Source organism: Pteropus medius, unplaced genomic scaffold, assembly GCF_902729225.1.
Source record: "Pteropus medius unplaced genomic scaffold, Ma_sr-lr_union100, whole genome shotgun sequence".
Classification (NCBI taxonomy): domain Eukaryota; kingdom Metazoa; phylum Chordata; class Mammalia; order Chiroptera; family Pteropodidae; genus Pteropus; species Pteropus medius.
In genome coordinates this window covers 16417399-16441779 of record NW_024355205.1, presented here as the reverse complement: position 1 = coordinate 16441779, position 24381 = coordinate 16417399, and the positions used below count along the sequence as shown (strand labels likewise).

The 24381-nt window shown below is 39.2% G+C and overlaps 1 protein-coding gene across 1 annotated transcript in view; it reads left to right on the top strand.

Moving 5' to 3' along the window:
* Positions 1 to 6381: 6381 nt before the first annotated feature.
* The window catches only part of KCNAB1 (potassium voltage-gated channel subfamily A regulatory beta subunit 1), a 292035-nt gene continuing 274035 nt past the window's right edge, over positions 6382 to 24381 (top strand). Inside the window, exon 1 of the mRNA XM_039857666.1 lies at positions 6382 to 6809. Coding sequence (XP_039713600.1) covers positions 6568 to 6809 — 242 coding nt within the window. The 5' untranslated portion in view covers positions 6382 to 6567. The remainder of the gene's footprint in view (positions 6810 to 24381) is intronic.

Genomic DNA, 24381 nt, shown 5'->3' with positions numbered 1-24381 from the left:
ATGACAATTCATTCAAGAGGTTTGATCATCTATTATGTTCTAGTTCTGGAGATATGGGGATGCATAAGACAGGCTTCTTGCCATGAATAATCTTGAAGTTTTTTCAGGGAAAACAAGACTACAATGTTGTTTTATTGATATAATATTAGAAGTGTGAATGATGTGCTATGGAAACAGAGATAAAGGAATAATTAGTTCTGTCAGGACTGGGGAAGACAGGGAAGAGAAGTGTCAGGAAAAAACACACACAAAATGCACCATTTCAACTGAAGTTTTACAAGGATGTCCAGAGGTTTGTGGGAATGTGAGCCAGCAAAGAGGCAGGTGGGAAAGGGGCAGGGGGAAAACTATATGGTCTGTGGCTCAAGAACAAAGCTGACCTTTTCTTAGATCAGGAATTGGCTAAACCACCAAGTTTCTGGTAATGGGAAAAAAAGTTTGTGATGTGGGCAAGATAATATTTCTAAATTCAGAATAAATTTACAATTAGGCCTTGTTCATCTGACATTGTCAAAAAATAAAAACTTTCACTCATGAGATTTTTCTCTGAAACTTTCTAATTTAAGTGTCAAGGCTTTTTTCCACCTTTTTTTTTTTTTTACTTCAAATAATTTTTATTGCTTGAATCATATTGACATGGCTTTCTTTTTTAAAAAAAATTATCGGGCGATATTGGTTAATAAAATTATTTAGGTATTAAGTGTACAATTCTAAAATACATCATCTGTATATTGCATTATAGCTGCTTTTTTTCCAAAAAAAACTTTATTTATAAAGTTACACACACACAAAAAGAGTTATATTTGTCCCCAGGCTGTAGTTTGCCAACCCCTTATCTATAATGTACAATATTGATTCTTTTTTATTCAAAAGATTTCCTGAGCATCTGTGATCAATTTAAAAATAGCAAAAAATGACCTCAGTTGAAACTTAAACCTGAAGAAACAACTTGATAACTCTACTTTATCTTAATAAATGTCAGTTATTGTGCTATGTCCTTAGGGACTATTAAGGCATATAGAATTATTTGCCTTGAAAATTAAAGGCCTCATTTTGATATTTTATTTTTAAAGTTTTGCTTCTATATCTACCTCCGCCATTACTTTTTCTGTATCATTCAGCTTGCTGTAAATTTTTCTTGCTGCTCATAGTAGGTCTGCCTCTAATAGTCTTTTTCATCTCATTTGCTGTCTTTACTCTGCTGAGGAATGGGAAATAAGAAAATCCACCTTGCCTGAATTATGAGGAAGAAAGAGTAAATGGTTCATGAAATGAGATACTCTCTCAGGAAGTTTGAAACATGAGCCTCGTTATCTCTTATTTGCTCATTTGTTTATTCTTGGTTGTATTCCAAGAGTTGTTCGCTAAAAAGGTGACCTCTAAAAAATTTAGTTGTCACTTTATTTGAACTAACATTTGAATCTGTTTGGGAAAATGTCAAATGCTGAAATTGCTTCAAGTTGAAGTTTATCTTGGAATAATCCTTAGAGATGTTAGAAAAGCAAACCATGCAGAACACAAATTCTCAAAATACTGATGGGACAGTAGTACTCTAAACTTTATAATTTGTCCAGCTGAAAAGAACATTCTTTCACAGAGTGAGCAAAGTGAATTTGTCTTTCATGGCAGAAACACACTTTTTCAACAGTATTGTCTTGGAACTTTAATCAGTGATTAAACATTTATAGTTATTATCAGAGAAATGTCATTTCAAGAGGCAGTGTGGTATATCTGACGATTTAAAATATATAAACTAACTTAGCTTATTTATTTATGTGGGGTAGCATTGTTTTCCCCATTTTTTTGAGAAAGAAACTAAAAACTCAGAGAGTACTCATATCACCTAGTAGAATGTTGTTGAATAAAGATTTAAAACCCTGTCTGCCCTGCAAGCCCTTGCTCCTGGAAATTTGTACTGTATTCCAGTCCTTACAATCACTGACTCTTTTTTTAAGTTAAATTTATGGGGGTGACCAATAACTGATTCTCAATGTTGCCAATTTACCTGGATATTTCCTGCCTTATTTATAAAACAAGAGAATTAACCAGCTGAGTTATAACATTTGTTACAGTGCTAGTTAGTATTCTAGATTTTTTTGGTTAGTCGATGAAGAGGTTAAGTTGGTTCAGATGGAAAGATCACAGTAAGACTTCTCAGTAGTGCATTGGATCACGAAACTGAAACTATACATTTTTTAGGCATTGCTTTTGTAGCTGAGATTTACTTTATCTGATGCCACTCTGTGCCCCAGCCTCCCAGCCTTGTCCAGACCCTAAAAGAATAATGTGTGGAAGAAGATGGATGAGCCCCATGGCAGAGCACATGGAGCAGTGACTGTGGAGGTGTGGGATTCTTTGCAACTTTCAAATCTGCTTTCTGAGTAGATGTTTAAGGAGTGATGGATGGATTTCTTGCCAGATGACGAACGAATCAACTTTATCTAGATAATCCTTCACTTCTCTCTAGGAAGGAGAAAGTCATATTTAAAGCTATCCCATCCATTTTGCAGTCATGCAACCCATACATTGAAGTCCCCTGAAAATTGTTGCTTGCCGAGTCTGCCCAGGTCTGCCACATACAGCCGTGCCTGCCATGCACTGCAACACTAGGGGCACTATCCACATGGACTGATGTTATTGGCAGTCCTCGGAGTCATGCAATACAGCAGATATTAGAACAATAACCACCATTTATTGAGCTATTTATTCTGTGTCAAGTACACCAAATACCACATTTCCTAAATCTTCACAACAAAACTATGAGATAATATGGCGAGGTATATTTTCCAGAGGAAGAAACTGGGACTCAGAAAGTTCTCACAGTGTCTGTAAGGGTAGGATTTGAACCCAAGTCTTCCTGATTTCACAGCCCATTCTCTTTCCACCATATTCTACTCTCATTCCATGGAAATTTTCTAAGCTAGGCGAATGTAGACTGAGATAAGACAGGGACGTGTTCTCATCATCCTTGAAGTATTACTTCAGCGATGACTTAACAGCATGTGACCGCAATACTATCCTGAGCTTGAACCTTCCATGACCCAACATTACTTAAAAAGAGAGTGCAAGGCCTGTAAAAGAGGACCAGGACCCCATCTTCCACCCTCCTTCCTCCTTACCTACTGCTTCTCCAAGGCACTTTATGCCCCTAACCACCATCTTTCAAGGCATTTTTGTCCACAGAATGCACATTTGCACATCTAGGTCCCACTGGCCATTTTCTTCACATTAGCTTTAGACCCAAGACCACATATTGGCATCTTCTGGAACCTTTTGCAGACATAGCAAGAGAGTTGCACCCAAAGAAGTGAGGGGACTTTTGCTGCAAATGCCAAAGCTCTACTCAAAGGTGCTTTCTGGGTGACAATGTGGGTCAGCGTGGGATTTATGCAGAATGCCAGTGAAATCCCAAGGGCCAAGAAAGAGACCTGTAGATCTGGCCACCCTGAATATGCTTTGTTATTTCTAAAGCAAGGCTATAATGTATATGTCTATGTATACATTAGAAATATGACAATTACACACTGGGGAGAAGTTGTTTTATGTTACAATGCAAGAGTATATAATATACAAGCAGCAGAGTAAAGAGTTAAAACTTCCTCAGCTCCATTCCCAAGAGTGGATTTCAGCATCACCTTACTGCGCATCTCCATCGTAGCTCATAGGGCATTGCTATGTAACCTTTATGGGTCTGTCTCGTCACTTTTACTGTGAGCTTCTCAAGGGTAAAGGTGATATTTTCTTCACTGTGTTATGTTGATACAACATACACATATTTAACTGTGGCCTCAGCTTGTCCAAATAGACCCGGAGGTAGCTCCGGCAAAGGTGAAGAGAAGATGGCAATGACAAGAGGAGAACCCCCTCTGATGGTTCCCAGGGGGATGGAGGCAGAAGTCTCAGTCAGGTGACTTCTCACCTGTCACAGCATCACCTGCAGAGGGCTAGTGAGCAGACGCCTAGACACGAGCAAGAGGATGCCATCCCATAAGTAATCGGAATAGGAAGACAAGCTCTGCTCTGTGTTGTGGTGTCCTTTGTCCAAACTCATTTGGGCAGAACTGTCACTCCTTCCCTCCAGCCACGGAAACATAGTCCCATTCTTCTAGCCTCACCAGCTCCATCCTCAGTTTTCAATTGTAGGCCAAGACAATTTTTAGATGACTATGATATGTCCGTAAATCCACAATATGGTGTTTAACAAGTCTCTTCTTTAGCCAAGAAAAATTTAAAGTGAGGCAAAAACGTGACTGGTATATTCTAAGAATAATTGCAGCAATCTCCTTGGCCTGGTATCTTAGAGAACTAGCTACTAATTCAATGAATCCATTTCACCACTCAACACAGGGGGAGTCCTCACCTCTATCGAATGTGTAGCTTGAGTAGTTTTTAAGACTCATAGGACAGCAGACTTAAAGAAATCAGAGATTTCTGAAGTCTGGCCCAATACAGAAACCAAGGTGACAGAAAGGTCGGAACTGCCCAAAGTCACACAGTTAATTATGAATGCTAAACAGGTATAGGTAAAGTCTGCTTACCACCCAGAGCTACGTGAGCTTCTATTTGTGACTTTTGAGTCCTAGCGCCTCTTAAAAACCCTCAGAAGGAAGTAGGCCGCAAGTACCTCTCTCATCAGATGACCTTGTTACTTTTCCCCGCAGTCTGCAGGCCCTGGGATGGCATAAAACTTACAGATTCTGAACAGCATATGATGATTATCATTCCTGAGACACAGAAAGACCACAAAACAGACATTAACTGAATCCCTCAGCCGTTCAGAGGCATTTCTTACATGTTTAGTTTAAAACTGATCATAACTTTATATTGACAGCCAGAGGTACAAATAGTTCCCTCATAAATATAATTTCTACTCCCTACCTCTAAAATGGGACCTTTATGACAATGATCAGCTTTGAGAAGATTATGAAAAGAAAATTCAGTTTCAGACAAGTATTGGCTTTTTCTTTCCTCTCTCCTCTTCTGGGCCCGGCATCTAGAGTGTGGAAAAAGACCGTGCGTGATGCATCAAAGAGGGCTCAGGTCTCGTTTTTCAGGACTGGTCTCCCAGTTCACTCTGTTTCTTCCTTGGCTATTACAAATTAACCTACTATGAACATTTGTGTGCAGCTTTTTGTGTGAACATAGATTTCATTTCTCTGCGGTAAGTACCCAAGAGTACAATTGCTGTGTCATATGGGAAGTTTGTTATGTTCCGTTTTAGAAGAACTGCCATGCTTTTTGGGGGAGTGGCAGTACATTTTCACTGCCCACCAGCAATTTATGAATGACCCGGTTTCTCTGAATCCTCGCCAGCATTTGGTGTTATTGTCATGTTTATTTTAGCTATTCTGATAGGTATCTCATTGTGGATTCAATTTGCATTTCCCTAATGGCTAATGATGTTGATTATCTCTGCTGTGCTTATTTGCCATCTGTATATCCTCTTCAGTGAAATGTTTGTTCATATCTTTGATTGGCCTTTGTCCATTTGCTAATAGGACGGTTTGTTTTTATGGTTGAGTTTTGAGAGTTCTTTGTACGTTCTAGTTATAACTTTTTTGTTGCATACATGGTATGCACATATTTTCTCTCAGTGTGTAATTTGTTTTTTCATCTTCTTCAGATGGTCTTTCACAGAGCAAAAGTTTTGAATATTTATGAGATCCAATTTATAAATTTTTCTTTTTATGGACTGTGTTTTTGGTGTCAAGTCTAAGAACTCTTCACCTGTCCCCAGGTCCTGAAAATTTTCTTTTAAGGTTTTACCTAGGAATTTAATAGTTTTACATTTTACATTGAAATGTGTGATCTATTTTGAGTTAAGTTTTGTATAAATGTGAGGTGTAAACCAAGGGTTCATTTGTTTTTGTTCGTTTTTGCTTATAGATGTCCAACAGCTCTGGCACCACCTGTTGAAAAGCCAGTTCTATTGAATTGCTTTTGCACCTTTGTTAAAAATTAATTGAACATATTGGTGTGGGCCCTTTGCTTTTTATAACTACCTTATTGATATTTCCTATCATTTGACAGAAACATCTGAAGAAGACAAATGTTAATGAGGCTTTTGCCCAAATGAATCATGTAAAATAAATTATTTAATTATGAAATATTTGATAATTTAGAGAAGTCTCATTACACACTCATAAATCATCCTCAAGGCTTTATGGTTCTTATGAGAACAGAACATTTGGCCCATATCCCATCAAAATATTTCCCTTTACCTAAATAGAAAGACATGGGAAAGAGTGCCCATATTTTTTTTCCCCAAGGCCAATACATAATTGCGCAAGTTGGACTTTGTGGAATTTAAAGGGACAAGAAAAGTGATTGGCCTTTGCCAGGCTTCTTTTTTCATAAGCTTCAGTAGAAACACGTAGCTAGCCGCTCTGCCAGAGAGACTCAAGAGCCTGCTCTCACAAAAATCATAAGGGATATCTAAGGAAAATAAGTTGATCCTTTTTAGGGACATACCAAAGCCAGATAACTCAAGTTAATCGTAGCAAGATACAGCCAGTCTTAGAGCCAAGTACTGTGAAATTAGCTTCACTTCCCCGCATGTTTTGAAACATGCATCTGTATAAACCTGCCTGTGCCGACATCCCCACTTCCAAGCTGGGTCTGCCCAAATCCAGTGAATCAGCTCTGAAGTGTAGACGGCACATAGCAGTGACCAAGCCTCCGCCTCGGGCAGTCTGCTGGCCTGTCAGGCCCAGTGGAGCAGCAGAATGGAAATATTTGGAGAAGTTTTTACGTGTCCATGGAATTTCGTTGCAGGAAACCACCAGAGCAGAGACGGGCATGGCTTACAGGTACTTCCTGATTGTAACGTCCTCCAACCTGGGCACTGCACTGAAGTTGAAGGTTCTTGTTATTAAAGAAAGAAGGATCGAAATAGCAAAACATACACATATAGAAAAAGGAAAAGTAAAATGAATGCAGTGAGCCCTCTTCTTGGGCTGCTTACTTTTTCAAGCTTTAAATTGTCTATTTCCCCTTTGCTCATACATTTCTGTAAGAGATAGTCAAGCTCACCTGACCTGTGGAAGCTCCTAGGCACATGCTGCCAGTGGAAATATTTTTGACCTTTAAGTAGGTAGGTGATTTAATGGGTCATAATGAAGAATGGGGACTCTATTCTTAAAGAAATTTATAAATTGAGTAGAATTTTTTAGCTGCCTAGGCTTCAGGGCTGTTATATTTTTTTGTAAGCCTGAATCATGTGGTCTGTGCCAATGGCTAATAAACTAGTTCATGAAGCTGAGCTAGTTCTCCCTGAAATGACAGCACTTTTTATCAATGTAGTACAAGATAAATTACTGGTTATTCTCTAACCTTCCAATACCATCATTTATTCTGTGAAAGATTAACAAAAGGGAGAAATTTTTTTTTCTGGTATGGGGTTGACTGTGTAATCTTTATCAATTGCTCTGAGATGGGAAGCATCATTCTCTTTCAGAGCAATTATTAGTCAAATCTCTATAAGATATGCTCGTGCTTAGCTAAATCACCCGGCAGCACCTGCACAAGTGCTTCTGTGACAAACGCCTGCAGTTTTAAACATCTGGGAAGCTGAGCAAAAGCTGTTCAGAAAGACAGGATGCTGAAAACTGAAAACTGAAAAAAAAAAAAAATATATATATATATATATAGCATTTGTAAAGACTAGTTGTTTTAGATCAAGTCAAAACTTCTACTTCACAGAATAAGATTAGTTTTGCATGGATAAGATGTCCCCAATGATCTCATTTTTCTGTAATTTAAAGGTCAGTTTTAATATAGTGGCTAGCGCTCTAGTTCATCAGCTAATTCGATTAATAAAGCATTTCCAATGAGATGCCTTCTCTCTGGAGAACTAAGTATTTCACACAGATTCTTTATGCAATAAAAAGCTCTTGCAGAAGAGGAATGAACTTTTCTAGGTTTATAGGGCATATAAACATAGGACGGCCCACCCTATCATTCTTTGGAAGTGGAGCCAAGAATCTTACCACCCTTGCAAGAGACCTTGTGGGATGGAGGAAGGGATGCTATTGTTCTCCGCCCACCTGTCCCGACTCTGTCCCCACAGGAAAGGGCTTCTCTCTCGGCCTCTCCATGTCCTCTCACTCTTTTCTCCATGCCTCCCTTGACTCTCAGCAGTGACAGTGGTGGAATGTAGACCAGGTAAGGATGGACCGTTTCATTTGTTGAATAAATAATCTGTCTTTGCATCTTTGTCATGGGTGGTATTACCATGAACTCTTCTCTAAACCTTCAGAGGGCAGGCCTCTTTCTTTTAAAAGTCCTGGTTTGAATATCAGTTACACATCTTGTGATGTGTGCTGATGTTCAGACGAAGGTATCTTCTAGGACAGTGTTTTTCAAACGATGATGAAGCAGAAGAATGTTTTCTTCAAACAGGCAAAAGCAAAGTTATCCTGGTTGAAGTTGGGGGCCTAGAGCCCACCTGCTTGAGGGGAGTAGTCACCCCCCAGCCTGGTTTCTCCATACTCTCCACAGTTTGAAAGTACAGTTCTCAGGTGACTCTTCATAATGCCATGGAGAGCAAGGTTCTGTGACCTTGAGGATACCAGGTCCTGCTCAGAGAGACAGGCTCTTGGACCAGCCTATGTGCCACTAATTCACACTCTGGTAAGAAATGAGACTTAAGAGATTATTTATCTTGATCTCCCTATCTTGATTTCCGATCAGAATTTGAGGAGAGAAAAGTGTATTTAAATTGATAATTGGCCCCAGGAAATAGCCAAGGTCTTGCATTATGATGAACGTGCCACCTCTTCCTGGTGCATCCCTCTGTTACCCCACTCCTTGACTCAAAGCAAGTCTCCTTTCTCCAAATTTCCATAGTACTTTGTCTATTTTTCTTCCAAGGCTCTTATCAATTAACGTTACTTAAAACATTCTTTTTTGATATTGTTAGGGAAAGATTTTTGGGAAGAGAATCCAGGTTTTCTTGGATCCTCTGCAACTTAGCTTTTGACTTTGACTTCTTGTAAATATAGTTGGGGTTAGGTGAGAAGGTGACTTTCACATTCTCACTTCTTTATCTTGATTTCCACCTTCTCCCTAAACCTGTAGCTGAAACATAGAAATGGATAAGATGAAATATTTTCAGAAGGGAAAGAAAGAATAAAACGATTCTCAGCAATTCACAGTCTGTGTAGGTTTCCATGCTGAGCTTTAGGATTCTGAGAGCCTGAAAGAGCCTGGTAACTGTTTTCTCTTCCTAATTTGGTCAGATGCCATCGCAGCCTTCAGCCCAATACCAGCTGCTCGGGTCCCTTGATCATCTGTGAGAGAGCATTATGCTGTGTTTCCATGGAGATTTGGTTATATTTCTAACTAAGGGTGACCAGGGAGGGAAAAAAAAACCCCAGTAAATATGCAAACACATGTATCAACTGAAAAGAAACCGGAGGAAATTGTTTGAACGTAGTGTAAAAAGTGCCAAGTTGCTATGTAGATCCTTCTGTTGGCTTAGAATTTTCAGCAAAAATAGAAGTTTTTTTGTGGATTTATTTTATTAGTGACTATAAAATAGTCACCCAAGAGGGTCCTTCAGAGGCTGAAAGTTAATTATCTCTATTACATAACATTGAGCTAGATAGTAGGCCTGAGCTTGGGTCAAGGTTAAAGTACACTGAGAAGTAGTTTTACCTACAAAGTATAAAAAATAGCTAGACTGAGTAAGGATGGTTGTTAGCAAACACCCAGTTTTGAAGCAATTTTATAAAACTAACATTAGCCAGGAGGAGCTCAAACAGATGTAAAATAAAGGTCTAATCCAGGAGTCTGCAAACCTTTCCTGTAAAAGGCCAGATGGTAAATATTTTAGGCTTATGGGCCATATCCACCTCTGTCATAACTACTGAGCTCTGCTGTTGCAGCTATTGACAATAAGCGTGGCTGTGTTCCAATAAAACTTTATTTATGGACGCTGAAATTTGAGTTTCATATAATCTTCTCGTATCACAAGTCTTCTTCCTTCTTTTCTCCTAAACTGTTAAAAAACATAAAAGCCAATCTTATCTTGCAGACCATATGAAAACAAGTGGCAGCCTGGATCTGGCCAGTAGGTGGAAGTTTGCTCAACCTTGGTATAGAAAACAAAGTCTAATTGTACAAGTTATCTATTTATTTGTTTGTGTTTATTTATTTTTAAACCTCCTTGTGTCCAGAGGTGTCAAAAGTACCCAAATGCATGTAATTCAGAATATAAAAATAAATATGGAAGGAAAAAATGAGGCCAAGAAAGATTAAGAGCAGGAAGGGAAGACAGCCCGGGTGAGTGATGCCGTGTGCAAGCCATGCACTTGGACCTGGGTTTGGCTCTGTGCTTTCTAGCAGCACAAAAAGGACTGTGACTGTTGTAAAGAGCTCTGTTTCCCGAGGGAGTCACAGTCCTTGAGGCAGGGAAGAGCCAGGTGTGCTCAGTAGTGGCACACCTCTTCCTGATCTGGAGATCAGAGAGAAAATTTCTCTCATGGTTCTTCCTCTTTGTGTAATTAGTAACATCCTAAAAAATATCCCTATAGTAAACACAGCAGTGAGGTTCCTATGGCTCTTTCCTATGGAGCCCCTAAAATTAATAAGGGTCATTGTGTCAAATAATAATTCATCAAAAGCAAGCAGGTGGGTGGTAGAAGAGATGATTCTGGTTTAACAGAAACCACATTGATCAGTTTGAGATTATATATGCTTTAAAATTCTCCAATAATGGTGACACAGATACTACTATCTATTGTACTGACAGGGCTTGTCCAGGTTCATGGAATGAAATGATCGTTTTTTAAAAAAAAAAAACCTATGTTATTTGCCAACTAAAAATAAAATTTTTTATAGCCTTGAGCTGAAGGTGGGGAGAAGATAATACAAGAAGAAAAGGAGATGCAGGGGAAGTCTCAGAATTATTATGAGACCTTGGCGATAATCTGCTCCAATTTCTGGTTTAACAGCTGAAGAAAATCGAGGCTTGGGTGATTAGCCTAAAGGTACAAGGGGAAAGCTTGGGTGTCAGAACCCGGCTTAGTGCTACAGGGTGTCTGTGCAGGGACACAGGAAGGAAGGAACTAAAGAAGAGGACAGGAAAGCTGTGAAGAAACCTCAGTCACCCACTAGCTTTTCTCAAAGACATCTGGGCAAAGTGGAAGCATACATTAACTGACAAGAGTTTTCATTGATCTCTAAATAAAGATTCTTAAGATAAGTAGGAACTGTTTTTCATTCTGAAAACCTCCCTGGGTTCTTCTGTCAGAGTGAGGATGTGGTGTTCTAGCTGGAGGATTTAAAGACCAGCTTCTTCCCTCTCCCTTTCTCTGATCCTCCGCTTCCTTATCTGTAAAATGAAAGTAGCAAACCGTTCCTCACAGGATAATACTATTTGTGCGAAGAGGCACAGAGTGACCCAAGAGAGACTCTCCTCCTCTTGCCGTTTCTGCTTTTCGTAATTTCTGTGATAGGGCGTGGAAACTGAAACTTATTTTTGTTCCTAAATTAAACTCATGGTCATCCTTGCAGACTCCCACCCTCCCCACAAACCCCCACCTCCAAAAATCTTTTCTCGATGCATTCCCATGACCTACTTTTTTCTTGGAACACTTGGCACACTTAGACTTGCTTGAAAAGTAGCTGTGGTCATGACCGTGAAAATCAAAAGCCTAGAAAATGCTACCTGCAGGGGTCAAGCCACATTAAAAAAAAAAAAAACAGTTTACATTAAAAAAAAAAAGCCTACATGATTTATTTATTTTAAACTGGCCTACTTTTGATCAGTCGAGGGTCTGTACTAATTTGCTCTGAGCTCTCTGGCTGTGGCTCTCCTGGCACCATTTCTGGAGGGACACGGGTGACACCCAGATGGTTCAGACTCAAAACCTATGTGATTACTTGAAACCTGAAACAACTGCTGGCAAGGGCCCAGAAGGCTTAGTGAAAGAGGCCTATTCAGAGCAGGGCAGAAGGTTTTTGCCCTATTGACTGGAACAGAAGTTCTAAAATAAGTACGTTTTAAAAATGTCCGTTTAGATAGGAAGTGCTCTAAAATTTAAGCAAGAGTGAGAGACTAGTGCTACTTGGGTTTGAAATATTATTTTCTTTCTGTTTTGAAATTCCTGCTTGTGGTTTTCCAGGGGGGAAGTTGTTTCGTCTGTGTAGCCTGATGAAAATATTGGATATTCAGGGCTCGAAAACGACACTGGGTTAGAAGAGCCTGTGCTTTCTCACATATAAGTTGTTCACAACGGTTTCATATCTGAAAAAAAGAAACCCACATTTTGAAACCTATTTTTTTCCTAAGGAGCCGCTCTTGATCAAATAAAATTCAAGAAAAAACCCTTCCTGAATTTCCCTGCAGCGTCTGTGAGTGCCACTAAGATGCGCTATTTCACAAAGGAAATGGCGCTTCAGGACCCATAACCTCAGACAGCAGAAATCTTTATCCCGACAGTCCTAGACCAGAACTTAAATTTGAATGTATGTATTTACCTTGATTGTGAAAATTAAGAAGATTTTCTTTTAATACCACATGGGAAATTTTCTATAGTGAGGGGAAAAAAAAAGAAGTTATGGACACAGTTATACTCTCGAGATTCTGAGAAGCCCAGATCGTAGAGAAGGCATGTATGTTATTATAACCTAAACCTGTTTGATATCTGATAGAGCAAATTTTCTATATGTCCCAGAGTTTCTGAGCACAGGGCATTCTGAACAACACCACAGGCCTCTCGGGGCGGCTGGTGGAGAAAAGATAGGCAGACGTCTCCCCGACTTGGCCATCTTTCTGAGAATGTTCTTGTTAATGTCTTTTGCCTCATCTTAGATGCAGGCACATTTTGCACAGCTGTGACGCTAGAAAGTATGTGTTGTTACTATGGCCTTTGAGAAGGGGGTTCAGAACCCAGTAATATTCTTATAACCATAACCCAGCAGGTCTGGCTCAGCACCAAATTAGGAGGTGAAAGAATGATGGTCCCCTTTCTCCTCTGAATCTAGGGGTTATTTTAACTTATCGTGGACACCTCTCCACCCTTAGCACTTTAAGCCTGTTATCCAGTGACCCCTTTGCCTGTTCTTAGCTAGTTATCAACTGATGCTTCCTAATATTTCAATTATACATCTAGTGTTGTGTCAATGTTCAGAAAAAGATATATTTTCGGACAGTGTATTTCAAACAATTATGAAGAAGCAGTAGAACCTTTCATTCAAACAGGTGAAAGCAAAGCTATCCCAATTTAAGCTAGGAGCCTGAGAGTGTCTGCAAAATATTTCATATCCAAAGAAATGAATCTTTAATGGTGGGAGTCCAAACTGTAGAGGGGCTGTTTTTAGATAACCTATCTATTGTTAAAACCAGATCATTTAAAAAAAAAAAAAAACCTTTTTATTTGAAAATAATTTCAAATATACAGAAAAGTTACAAGAATAGTAAAAATAACATGTTCTCTTTTAATATGTTGTTAACATTTTGCCCCATTTGCTTTAACTTTGCTCATGTTCTTACATGCTTGCTCCCTGCAGCACCCCTACCTCCACTATATTTTTCTAAGCCTTTACATATGTTATGGCCCTTTACCCCTCAATACCTCCTAAGAGTAGAGCTATTTTAAAAATATACTCCCCAGTACAATTACCAACTTCAGTTAAATTTACACAGTATGACACTTCCATCCGACCTTCTGTCTGTATTCCAATTTTGTCAGCTAAAACAATAATGCCTTTTATAGCAATTTTTACTCCACTAATACGGGATCTGGTTTAGGATCACATATTCTTTTTTGTTGTCATGTCTTTTTAGTTTCCTTCAATCACGAACAGTTCAGGCTGGAAATAATTTTAGCACAGGGAGTTCAGTGGGAAAGAGGGCTGTGACTAATTGCAACGCCTGCTTTGAGTTGCGAGGTGGCGCTGTAAAGCTGCACAGCTGCTATGCTGGTCCTAAGGTCTCCTGGTTACTGCTAACGATTCTGTGTTAGAGACTGCGTTACCCAACAAGGGCCACCACATTTGCATCCTGAACTTTAGGTCCAAAGCTGAGGTGGATCTCGAAGACTTACTGACCTAACTGACCTGCAGAAGTTCAGTGGCCTGTGTTGTCATCTTCGCTGACCCACGTGCACTGGTGGGAGAGGGGGCGGTGTTGAGAGTCCCCAGAAACTGGAGTAAGGCTCGGACCGGCAGGGTGGGAAAGTAGCGAGGACCAAGCTTACAGTTACCTCAGACTATCCAGCCCTGAAGTCAGGTGGAAGTGGGCCAAGAGGCTGGAGAAGCAGCCAAAGGGAGAGGCCTATTACAAACTGGCTCCCCACTGGAAGAGTGTGGATTCCGGAAGCAGTTTCTGGTGAGCCTACTGTGGGAGAGGTGGGAGTAGCTGAGATGCCCCAGCAGCCAGGGCTCTGAGGTGGTTAGATGTAATATTTATAGACAAAGGAGTTTTGGCTCAATTGTCTTAAGTGTATTTTTCCTTCCATGATATTCTTTTTAATTTGTTAAGGCAGAATGAGATAGAAGCTCTGACAATTGTGGTGTGTGGGCGTAGAATGTACAGCTCATTAAGTATCTGAGCTCTTGCTTTAGCATTTGAAGGGTCTGTAACAGGTCACTGATTCACTCTCCTTTTGAAATTTTACGGCACTCTATAACTCAGCACACGATGACAATACGTGTGTTTAGAAGCTGGTTATGGCTTTAAAAAGGAGCTATGATTGCTTCCTGAGATGATCATTGTGTAAGACGGCACCTCTATGCATAAATTCTCAAAAGGTTAATCCTTATCAACCTTCGTAACTTCTTTGTAAGACTCATCATATTAGTGCTTCCCTTTGTTACTCCTGTTTTTCTCCTTAGCACTTTTACTTGTTTATTTCTGTATTCTCTGTCTCTACCCCTGGAGTGTGAACTCCAGAAGGTCAAGGATTTGATCCGTAGAGTTAATTGCTGAATCCCCAGAACCTGGTATCTAGTGTAAAACTCAGTAAATATTTGCCAAATAAATGAATTATTAAGCAAGAGTATAACAAATAAGGCTTTGTAGTTCACGGGCAGACAATCTGCTGGATTATCAGACACGGGGCATTGTTCTGCCAAGCTCACTTCCTAATTTTGTCTCCCTGCCACTCACTTCTTAATTTCTCTCTACTAGAAGCATCCATCGTGTCCTCATTTGTAATCATGGACAGCATTGTTCTCACAGGAAATAGGTCGTTAAATCTTGGATTTTAAGATACTTTGAAGTTGTCTGCCATACTTTGCATAATGTCATAAGTCCAGTTATATTTGTTTCTCCTCAGACTTCCATCTCGTTTCACTTCTCATTCACTGATTTACTCCACTCTATTCACAAAGCCTTTGCTGGACTTTCTTCCATAAAATTCACTGAGATCTGTATTGGGATCTTGAGTTAAAATGACCAGAACAAGACACTCGGGGCTTTTACCTGTGCATGTTCCTCACTTCTCCCTGCATGTGGTATTCACATACCCACATTATGAAGCCATGGGCCCCTCTTTCTCCACCCCTTCCCTCCACAAGCTCTTCCTCTTCCTACTCCTTGTCCATCAATCCCATTGGCTAGCCCTCTGTCGTTTACTCTTTTCTGATCATTTTCCATTTCCATCTCATTACAAGAGGGGCATCATCTCATTACATTATTTGGATGTCATTTTGCAAAAGATGGGAGACAAGTCTGGAGAGTCAGCCCTCCTAATGGGATTTCTGGATGACCCATCATCCTAAATACACTAGAAGATTTTCTCTCTACTCAGTAATAGTGCATGATTGTGAATGCTGATTGGACCTTTTTCTTCTTGGTGAGGATCAGATTTTCCCAGAAATGATCTGGCCTGCAACAAAGGAACTTTAGCTGGTGACCGGCGGTTGCAGGGTGGCACCCTGGTGGCATCTTGGATCATCGTGGGGCTTGAGTCTGGCTCCACTCTCCCTCCTGGGCCAGCCCCAGACCTGTACCATCCAGTGGTAGTGGGAATGAGCAATGGCAACATTAGGGTTGCATTCCACTCAGGAGGTTTCATTGCCCGAAGGAGCCTGGGTGAGACTCAGTGACAAAGGACAGAGTCCAGCCATCTGCTTTCTGCTCCTTCTTCCAACTGTTTCCTTTCCAAGGACCTTCCATTTCTCTGACTCCATGTTCATGAATTCTTGGTTTCTGAAAGTGCTGTATGGGTTAAATATTTTCCTGGTTACATTTTATGACCCTTTAAATTGTTGAGTAATCCAAAATACATCTCTTAAGAGATGGAGGATTAGGTTCGTGTGGCCAAATTTACTAATCCACATTTTATAATTCATCGGTGGCACTCTTTTTATGAAGTTGTTTTGTATGACTACTAATCTGTCTTTGCTGTTTTGGTATACAATCTATTTTTTGATGTCGTGGAACTATTTAGCTTATTTCTTCTCTAATATACATGGATTTTATCTTTCATTCAAGAGCTATTACTGAGTTATCAGCTGTGTTATACATTATTCCAGGCATTTGGAACTCAGCATTGAACAAAACAGACTGAATTCTCTGCTTTCTTGAAGATTTCATTCTAGTTGGGGTAAGGTAGGCAATAAATTAACTAAACAAATAGAGTGTGTAACATTTCAGAACTAATAAGTCATCTGTAGAAATCCAGAGTATGGAAGGAAGAGGAGCGCATGTGGCAGGCTACAGTTGCAATTTTACATAGTATAGCCAGGGAACGCCTCACTGAGAAGACGGCATTTGAATAAACATCCGTAGCTTCATGCTCAACTCCTCCTAAACTACCTGGCTGAGAACAGAGAGGCAGAACACTCTTGGTGCAAGAAGAGGGGAGTAGATTATGGTGAGGCAACCTACATATGCCCACCACATTGTCTAATGATCACATATGGAGGGGACGAATGTATCATAAGCTGGCGAGGTAATGAACTCATGGTGACAACATTCCAGTTAGTCGATTACCTGGATATTGGAAATGAGGCTACTGTACCCTTAGCCAGCTTTGTGCTGTCTCCATTCCTTGAGCTTTGGATCTGGTTCTTGGTTCTTCTTCTGCTCTTAAATGCTCTGCCTTTTTATGTATAAAGGGACCTTTTCCTCTATTAGTCTATATCTCCAGTAACTTGTGCTACTTAATCACATGACTAAAATAAGCAGAAATCTCATTTAACTAAAGGTAAGAAGGAAAACATTGGCTTTAAATGCTATTTAATTTAGCATGGAAAGTAATGCATTTTTAATAAGGAACACATTAAAAACTCATAAAGTGGTTTATTTGTAAGGTGGTTAGCCACCCCCACCATTACCCCAATAACTACAGTCAAGTTCCATCAACTACTCAGTAAGCACAATTATACAAATGCCATGTTTCATTTTGCATCTGATTATAGTAGTTCTCCCTCCACATATACTCTGTATGCAGAGAGTAAGTGCATAGAATTTTAGACTCTACAGAGATATTGGGGATAATTTAATATCACCTCTTTACCTCCAAATAATTTTACAAACACATTTTCTGAGATCCAAAGAGGTTAAACAATCTGCTAACAGTCATATAGATGGTTTGCTAAGTTCTAGTTAAGAATTTAATCAAAGGCTTTTGATCTATCAGTTTACCCTTTGCACAAGAGAATTGTTCAAATCAGCAAAAAGTGATTGAGCACCAATTGTGCCCTGGGCAGTATGCCAATCACGGAACAAAAGCCGTGGTTCCTGGCTTTACACAACTCCAAGAGCAGTCCAGTAAGTGAGAGAGACGTGTCAACCAGATAATTAAAAACTAGTATGATATGTGCAATATTACTATTTAAAACAAAGTTATAATGTAGTAGGGCAAGTGATGAATGATCTCTGGAGAGTCAGGGATGACTTTGAAGAATTGTCAGTTTATGCATAGGGTTTTGAAAGATGAATAAGAGTTCTTCAACTGGTCCAAGTCTGGGAGAGCATTTGATGTAGAGGAAATAGTATGTCTGAAGGCCCAGAGGTGATTGTCACATAAAAATATTTTGGAGAGAGACAGATCTGGATTGAAAGATTATTCTCGACAATCTGGGGATGGCCAGAGGGGAGGGGTTGGTGGGGCTGGAAGAAAGTGGTGAAGGGTTAAAGAAGTGCAAATTAGTAGTTAATAAATGATCATTTTAAGGCTAAGTGGGTGACTCACACAATTTATCCCTTCAGCACATTCACTTTTTTACATACGTAAAATGGAAATAACAATACCTATTCTATGGGGTTATGGAGAAGATTAAATAACATACAACTAGAAAGCACATAACATGATAGGAACTCAAGAACAGGTAGCTGCTGCTCTTGTCCATCTTCCTTCTTCTTCTCCCCTTGCTCTTTGCTCCACTGCAAACCTTCCCGTGAGGAGGGTGCTGGAGGAAGAGATGAAGAAGCAGGAAAGAAATAGACCATCGGAAAAACTTGTCATGGAAAGCTGTTGCTGGATTCTTAGGTAAGAAGTGACAAGATCAACTTTACATCCTAAAAAGGTATTTTTGAAAGAGCGGCACATAGGAAACTGACAGAAAGCTATTTTAATAATGTAAGCGAGAGGGTTTGAAGATAAGAGTAATGGCAGCATAACGGCAAGGAGAAGAAAGCATGGATTGGGCGACTTTGGGAGGCTCAGTGAGCAGGATGTGATCTGGCATAGCTTTGTTTTCTGCATTCTAGTTTTCATTGCCACATGTACATTAGAGATTATGTAGAAGGGAACATGCTCACTGATCTAACTGGGCCCTAAGGTATGACACTCTGGCATCAGGAAGGAGGCGGAAGGGCATGACTCTACAGCAGCTGCTATTGCTTTAGGCTCTTGTGTCTCTAAGGTGCTTCCACTGAATCACTTAAATCATTTACATTCTCATTCCCATGAAAAGAAACTTCAGAGAAAGCCACTGCACCGTCAAGTTTTTTCTCCCTGGTCTGACTCTAAAGCAACTCTGTAAACTACTACATTCCCAAGGCAGTGAGCTCTTCACTACAATTTATTAACTCAGAGTAACCTCAAATACATTACTTTAGAGCAGCTCGAGATTTTCCTCTGAGGCTGGCCTGTGTTTCCTCTTTAGCAGGCATTAAAGGGCCCTGTGGGTACAGGGCTGGCCAGGGAAATGCTCAGCAAATCCCTTGGGTTGCCTGCATTCCCTCCATTGCCTCCATCACTTACCTTCTACTTCCCTTTAAAAGCCCTGTGACCTTTACTACATGTTTGTCTTTCTTGTTTCACATTAGTTTTAATGGCCCTTTCATTGATGACCAAAGTGAAAGATGAAGTAATTTGCTTGCTCTCACACACACACAAACACACAGCACACACACACACACACACACACACACAAACACACACACACACACACACACACACAGATACAAGAAGGCCAATCCTCAGCCTACCAATAATCGAGGGCTGATATCAAGAAAGAATGTTATTTGACTTTCAACCTTTTAACATGGGTGTGTTAGTCTTCGGTAGAAGGGAGGTTTTTTTCATTACGACTCCATTTCACGCTCATTTTAGATCTAAGTAGTATTTTGATATTTGTTTCTATTTTTGTTTTGACTATAAATAGCTATCTATACACTTTGAAAATATTTTAATTCTACCCATATATAGGTTTTTGCATTATCTGTGAAAGCTGGTTCACATAAGAAGAGCATCATGGCTTCACACTTTTCATAAAATGGTTGGTCTTTGACTTTATTAATCTACAAAATGTCTATAAATGAGAGCCTGGATGAAAATAACTGAAGAATTATTAGCAAGGTATTTCTACTTTTATCTATGAAAATAACCATGTCCTTTGACTGCTTACATTAAAAAAAACCTCATAATTTTCTTAGATCTGACATGATTTTGAGTGTTTTTTTTTTTTTAATTTGGATATTGAAAGCATTCCAAAAAGTCACAAACTCTCAGAACACACATTTAAAACACTGTGCTTAGGATACTTGACTTTCAATGTGGGGCACATAAAAGAAGGCTTTAAAAACTCACATCTGAGGTGCTTTCATTATCTGAAGTTACAGAGTGGTTTTCTAAACATTGCTTGAGGCCAAATTGAATAGATTGCATATTTAGGCTATATTTATATTGGGTTTTTAAGCAAGAAAGAGCAAATAGTAGCAATAGTACTATATCTGCATAGTTTTGCGCATTAGGTGAATCTGCTATTTCTTCCAACTTTAGGTCTATCAATTATGCAACCAATCAACTAATAATTTTGGCCACCTGCTACATGCATAATATACTAGACACTAATAAGGCTAATGACTCTCAAAAAAAAAAAACAACAACAAAAACACCATCCCATCAGCTGTCTTTAATCTTTTCCATCCTGACTATCTGGAGAGGAGAGGTGTCTTATTTTCATTATATGTTCACCTGAGTCTTCAGCAATTCAGAGTCAGATTGGAGAGAATCTCAGATGTTAAGACATGGATCTCTTGCTTAAAAAGGAAAAGGTGGTGGCCAGCATCTCTCATAGACATGTAGTGTTTGTGAAATTCCTTCAGATCATCCCCACTGGTGACTCAGAGTAAGGTCATTTGTCAGCCAGCATTGTGACATCTTTAATAACTATTACCTTTGAGTTAAAAACAAACAAACAAACAAACAAACAAACAAACACAACAAAAAGCTTGACCTTGGAACAGCCTGAGAGCCTGCCTGCTCTGTGGCTCCGAATGAATAAAAACTCTTTCTCTCCTTCATTTGATTAGCTGCTTCAACTTTAAACCAAAGGAAGCTAAAATTTCTATTGATACTTGTTTAAGATAAAAATACAATCAGAAAAACAAGGAAAGTCATTCTATATATTCAGTTATGGAAAACACAAAACTTAGGTGCTCTGGAGTTAGCAACAAATTGCAGAAGAATTATACTTTAGTTTAGAAAACTGCTTTTAATACTGAATTCTAGATTTATTTGAAAACAGGCTTCCTACTGTGCTATCCTATGTGGTAGTTGCTAGTGAAGTGGTTATTTAAATGAAAGTTAATTAGCATTAAATTAAATTAAAATTTAGTTCCTCAGTAGCACTAGCACATTTCAACTGCTTAATATCTGCATGAAGCGAGTGGCTACTTTATTGGGCAGTGAACTTATGGACCATCTCCATCATGCAATAGGATGCTCCTACATCAAAAGATCAACTCAAGGCAAGAATCTCGGACCCAACATCTGTAAGGTTGTCTTTGATTTAGTGGATTTTTTTTCAAGTTTCCAAATGAACAATGGCATTTAAAAATTCTATAACATCCCCTTACCTTAAAAATAAGTTAATGGTGGGGTTCTCATCAACTACTATGCCAACCTCACGGTGAAAGTGTGGGAATAATGATCATTAAGTATCAAATTATTACCTGGTAGTGGGGTTGATTCAGTAACTTACAAATAAAACTCTGTTATGAAGAAGGTGTCACGATGTACCTCAACCAAGAGCATTTTGATGCATGCTATTTTGCATGCCCAGTTATTTTTCAAGTCAATGAGAAGCATGATTAGGTCTTGGTAATTAAATTACCACAATGAGTAGATTCCTGGCACCAGCTGAACCCTGCAATTAGAGAAAGAGAAATATGAATTTTATCTTCATTCGCGTCGGTTCAAATCTAGCCATAACTTTTTTGCTGGGTGTAACTATTTAGATGAAGAAGTACTTTTAATTTAACTTTATCTTGTTATTTCATTACCCTTTTGTAGTAATGGCAAACTTTGTACAGAATTATAAATCAAGGCCAAATGTTGCCTGGATGCCATGGTACAAAGATTCATTTAATGTGCATCCAACCTTATGATCTACAAGATGATCCATCACTTGTTATCCTGTTCTTCCAACTGAAGAGTTGGATGCTGATGCATACTAATGTACAAGAGTCAATGCTGGGAGTGGAGCCCGCCAAGTCTTGTGTAATATCCTTCTCAGATCTTTCTGATTCTTAACCCACTGGTTGCAGGAAGGGCTGCTTTTCAGAATCAATTACCTAAATACGGTGAATTAATCTGGCGAAGCAGTTTAATATAATATATGGCTTACTGTATCTCCCCTTGGCTGTTGACGGTTTGCCTAACACTAAAGTTTAGATGCGATGAGATAAGAAAGACGGAAAACATAAATTGAGTGCCCCAGAAGAGAAGAGAGCATTATATTTTTCAAAGCGCTTTCACATATAGTGTCCCATTCCATCCTCATGTCATTCTGTATCCAAGCAGGGAAGATTTAGGTGTCACAAATGAGGTAGCTCTCTGGAGAATTGATCATTTTCCCACCTGTGTCCCATTGGCTCCACTCCTCACCATATGCCCCTGTTTGTAATTATTTGTATGCATGACCATCTCTCTCACTAGATTTGAAGGTACGTGGAGGCAGGGGTGGGATGATCATGTTCTTATTTATCTTGTTTTCCTGGCATCTAGAACGATGCCTGATATACAAGTTGTTTATTTGCCCAGGAGAAAGGTGAATGTAACATAAAAGATCCATAAAGAAGTTAGGATGTCTTTTTTAAGGGAGAAAAATATTATTCCAGGTTCGGTTGCTTAGGGTGTCTGCTCTACCCAAATTCGGCAAGATGTTTAGCATGATCTGGGTCACACAGTCTCCAGTGATGGAGTTAGATCTAGGACTCAGGTCTCTTTTTACAATATATTTCCCACTAAAATTTCCTTTTCTTTTTATGCCACTGAATTTTTATTTTAAGATATTTCATCTCTCTTTGTAGCTAGCCCAGCAAAAGGGAAAATGAATTTTACCTGAATCGAAATAGATTACAAATGCTTAAGTAGAAAGAATTGAAAAGCTGTACTGCTGTTTATACTTTTGTTCCTGGATATGATGTCTAAAACCCTTTTGATGTGAAAGGAGATCTTAATGAAAGCAAACATGCGACTACAGCTTTATATTGTAAACTGGGCTGTAAGCACAGACAGAAAGACAGAAAATGAATTTGATGGTCACTGATGGAAACAGGCATGTGCTACTGTGTGTGGTCAGTGGTACGTACAGGTCGTAGGCATGCACCAAGAGTCTTGTTCTGTGCTCAGCCTGGAGATTTAAGAGGAGAGACAGAGCTTAGATGAGTAGCACAGAGGAGAATGAAGAGGTAGCAATCTCCACAATCAGCAGGCCTTTGTGTTTCCTGTATTAGCATGCCTAACTGACAAAATCTAGCGTGAAGTTTTCCGACAAACATCATAACTCCTTTACAGATCATTTATGTTGCATTCCCCTTTCCTCTACTGAGCCAATGTTTTCTTATACTTAATGTTTTTACTTATATTTATCCCTAACATTACTGTTATATTTAGGGTTTAATTTCCTTATGTACTTCTGAACTCTCCTTGTTTAGTTTTCAAATGTAAATGATCAGTTCTCACTTTTGAATGAATACAGTAGTTCTCCTTTTATCTGTGGTTTTACTTTGCACAGTTTGTTACCAGCGATCAACCATGGTCTGAAAATATTGAATGGAAAATTTCAGAAATAAACAGTTGCTAAGTTTTAAATTGCACACCACCTTGAGTAGCATGATGAAATCTTGTCCACTCTGTCCCGCTCAAGACATGAATCATCCGTTCGTTCAGTGTATCCACGCTGTACATACAATACAATAAGATAGATATTTTGAGAGAGAGAGAAAAACCACATTTACATAACTTTCATTACAATATATTGTTATAATTTTCTATTTTATTAGTTATTGTTGTTAATCTCTTACTGTACTAATTGATAAATTAAACTTGATCATAGGTATGTATAATAGGAAAAATAATAGCATATGTAAGTTTAAGTACTATTCATGGTTTCAGGCACTCACTAGGAGTCTTAGAACATATCCCTGTGGATAAGGGGGGACCACTGTACCATTTTGAATCTTACTGAATTAGGGATTTGTTTCCTCTGTTCTCACAAAGCCTTCCCTCTACTCTGGATCAGTGAGTGGTTCTGTAAAAGTGTGTGAGGGATTCTTAGGTTGTGCTCACTTGCAAAGGAAAGCCTACGGTGATGTTGGGAACTAAGGTGTGGGAATCACCCAGCTTCTGGCCGGAGTTTACTTCCCTTATTTTTTCCCATATGCAAATGTCCAGTGAACATGCATGTATTATAAGAGAAAGAGGGAAATGGCCTTACTCGAAGTAGAGGTAATATGCCAAGGTAAATTGCAGAAGTAATGAGAAAGTGTAATATTGCAAATAATAAGCTGGGCTTCAGGTATTATGTCAAAATAATTCTCAGTGTCATGGCATGGGACAAAGTAGAGATGAAGTGGCACCTATTCCCTGCCTTGAAGTCCCATGGCCTGTAGAGGCACACACTCAGCTTTTAGTATATACGAAGGCCTTGTAGGTCTTAGCCTTTGATGGGCTAAGGGAGAGCAGAGGATGC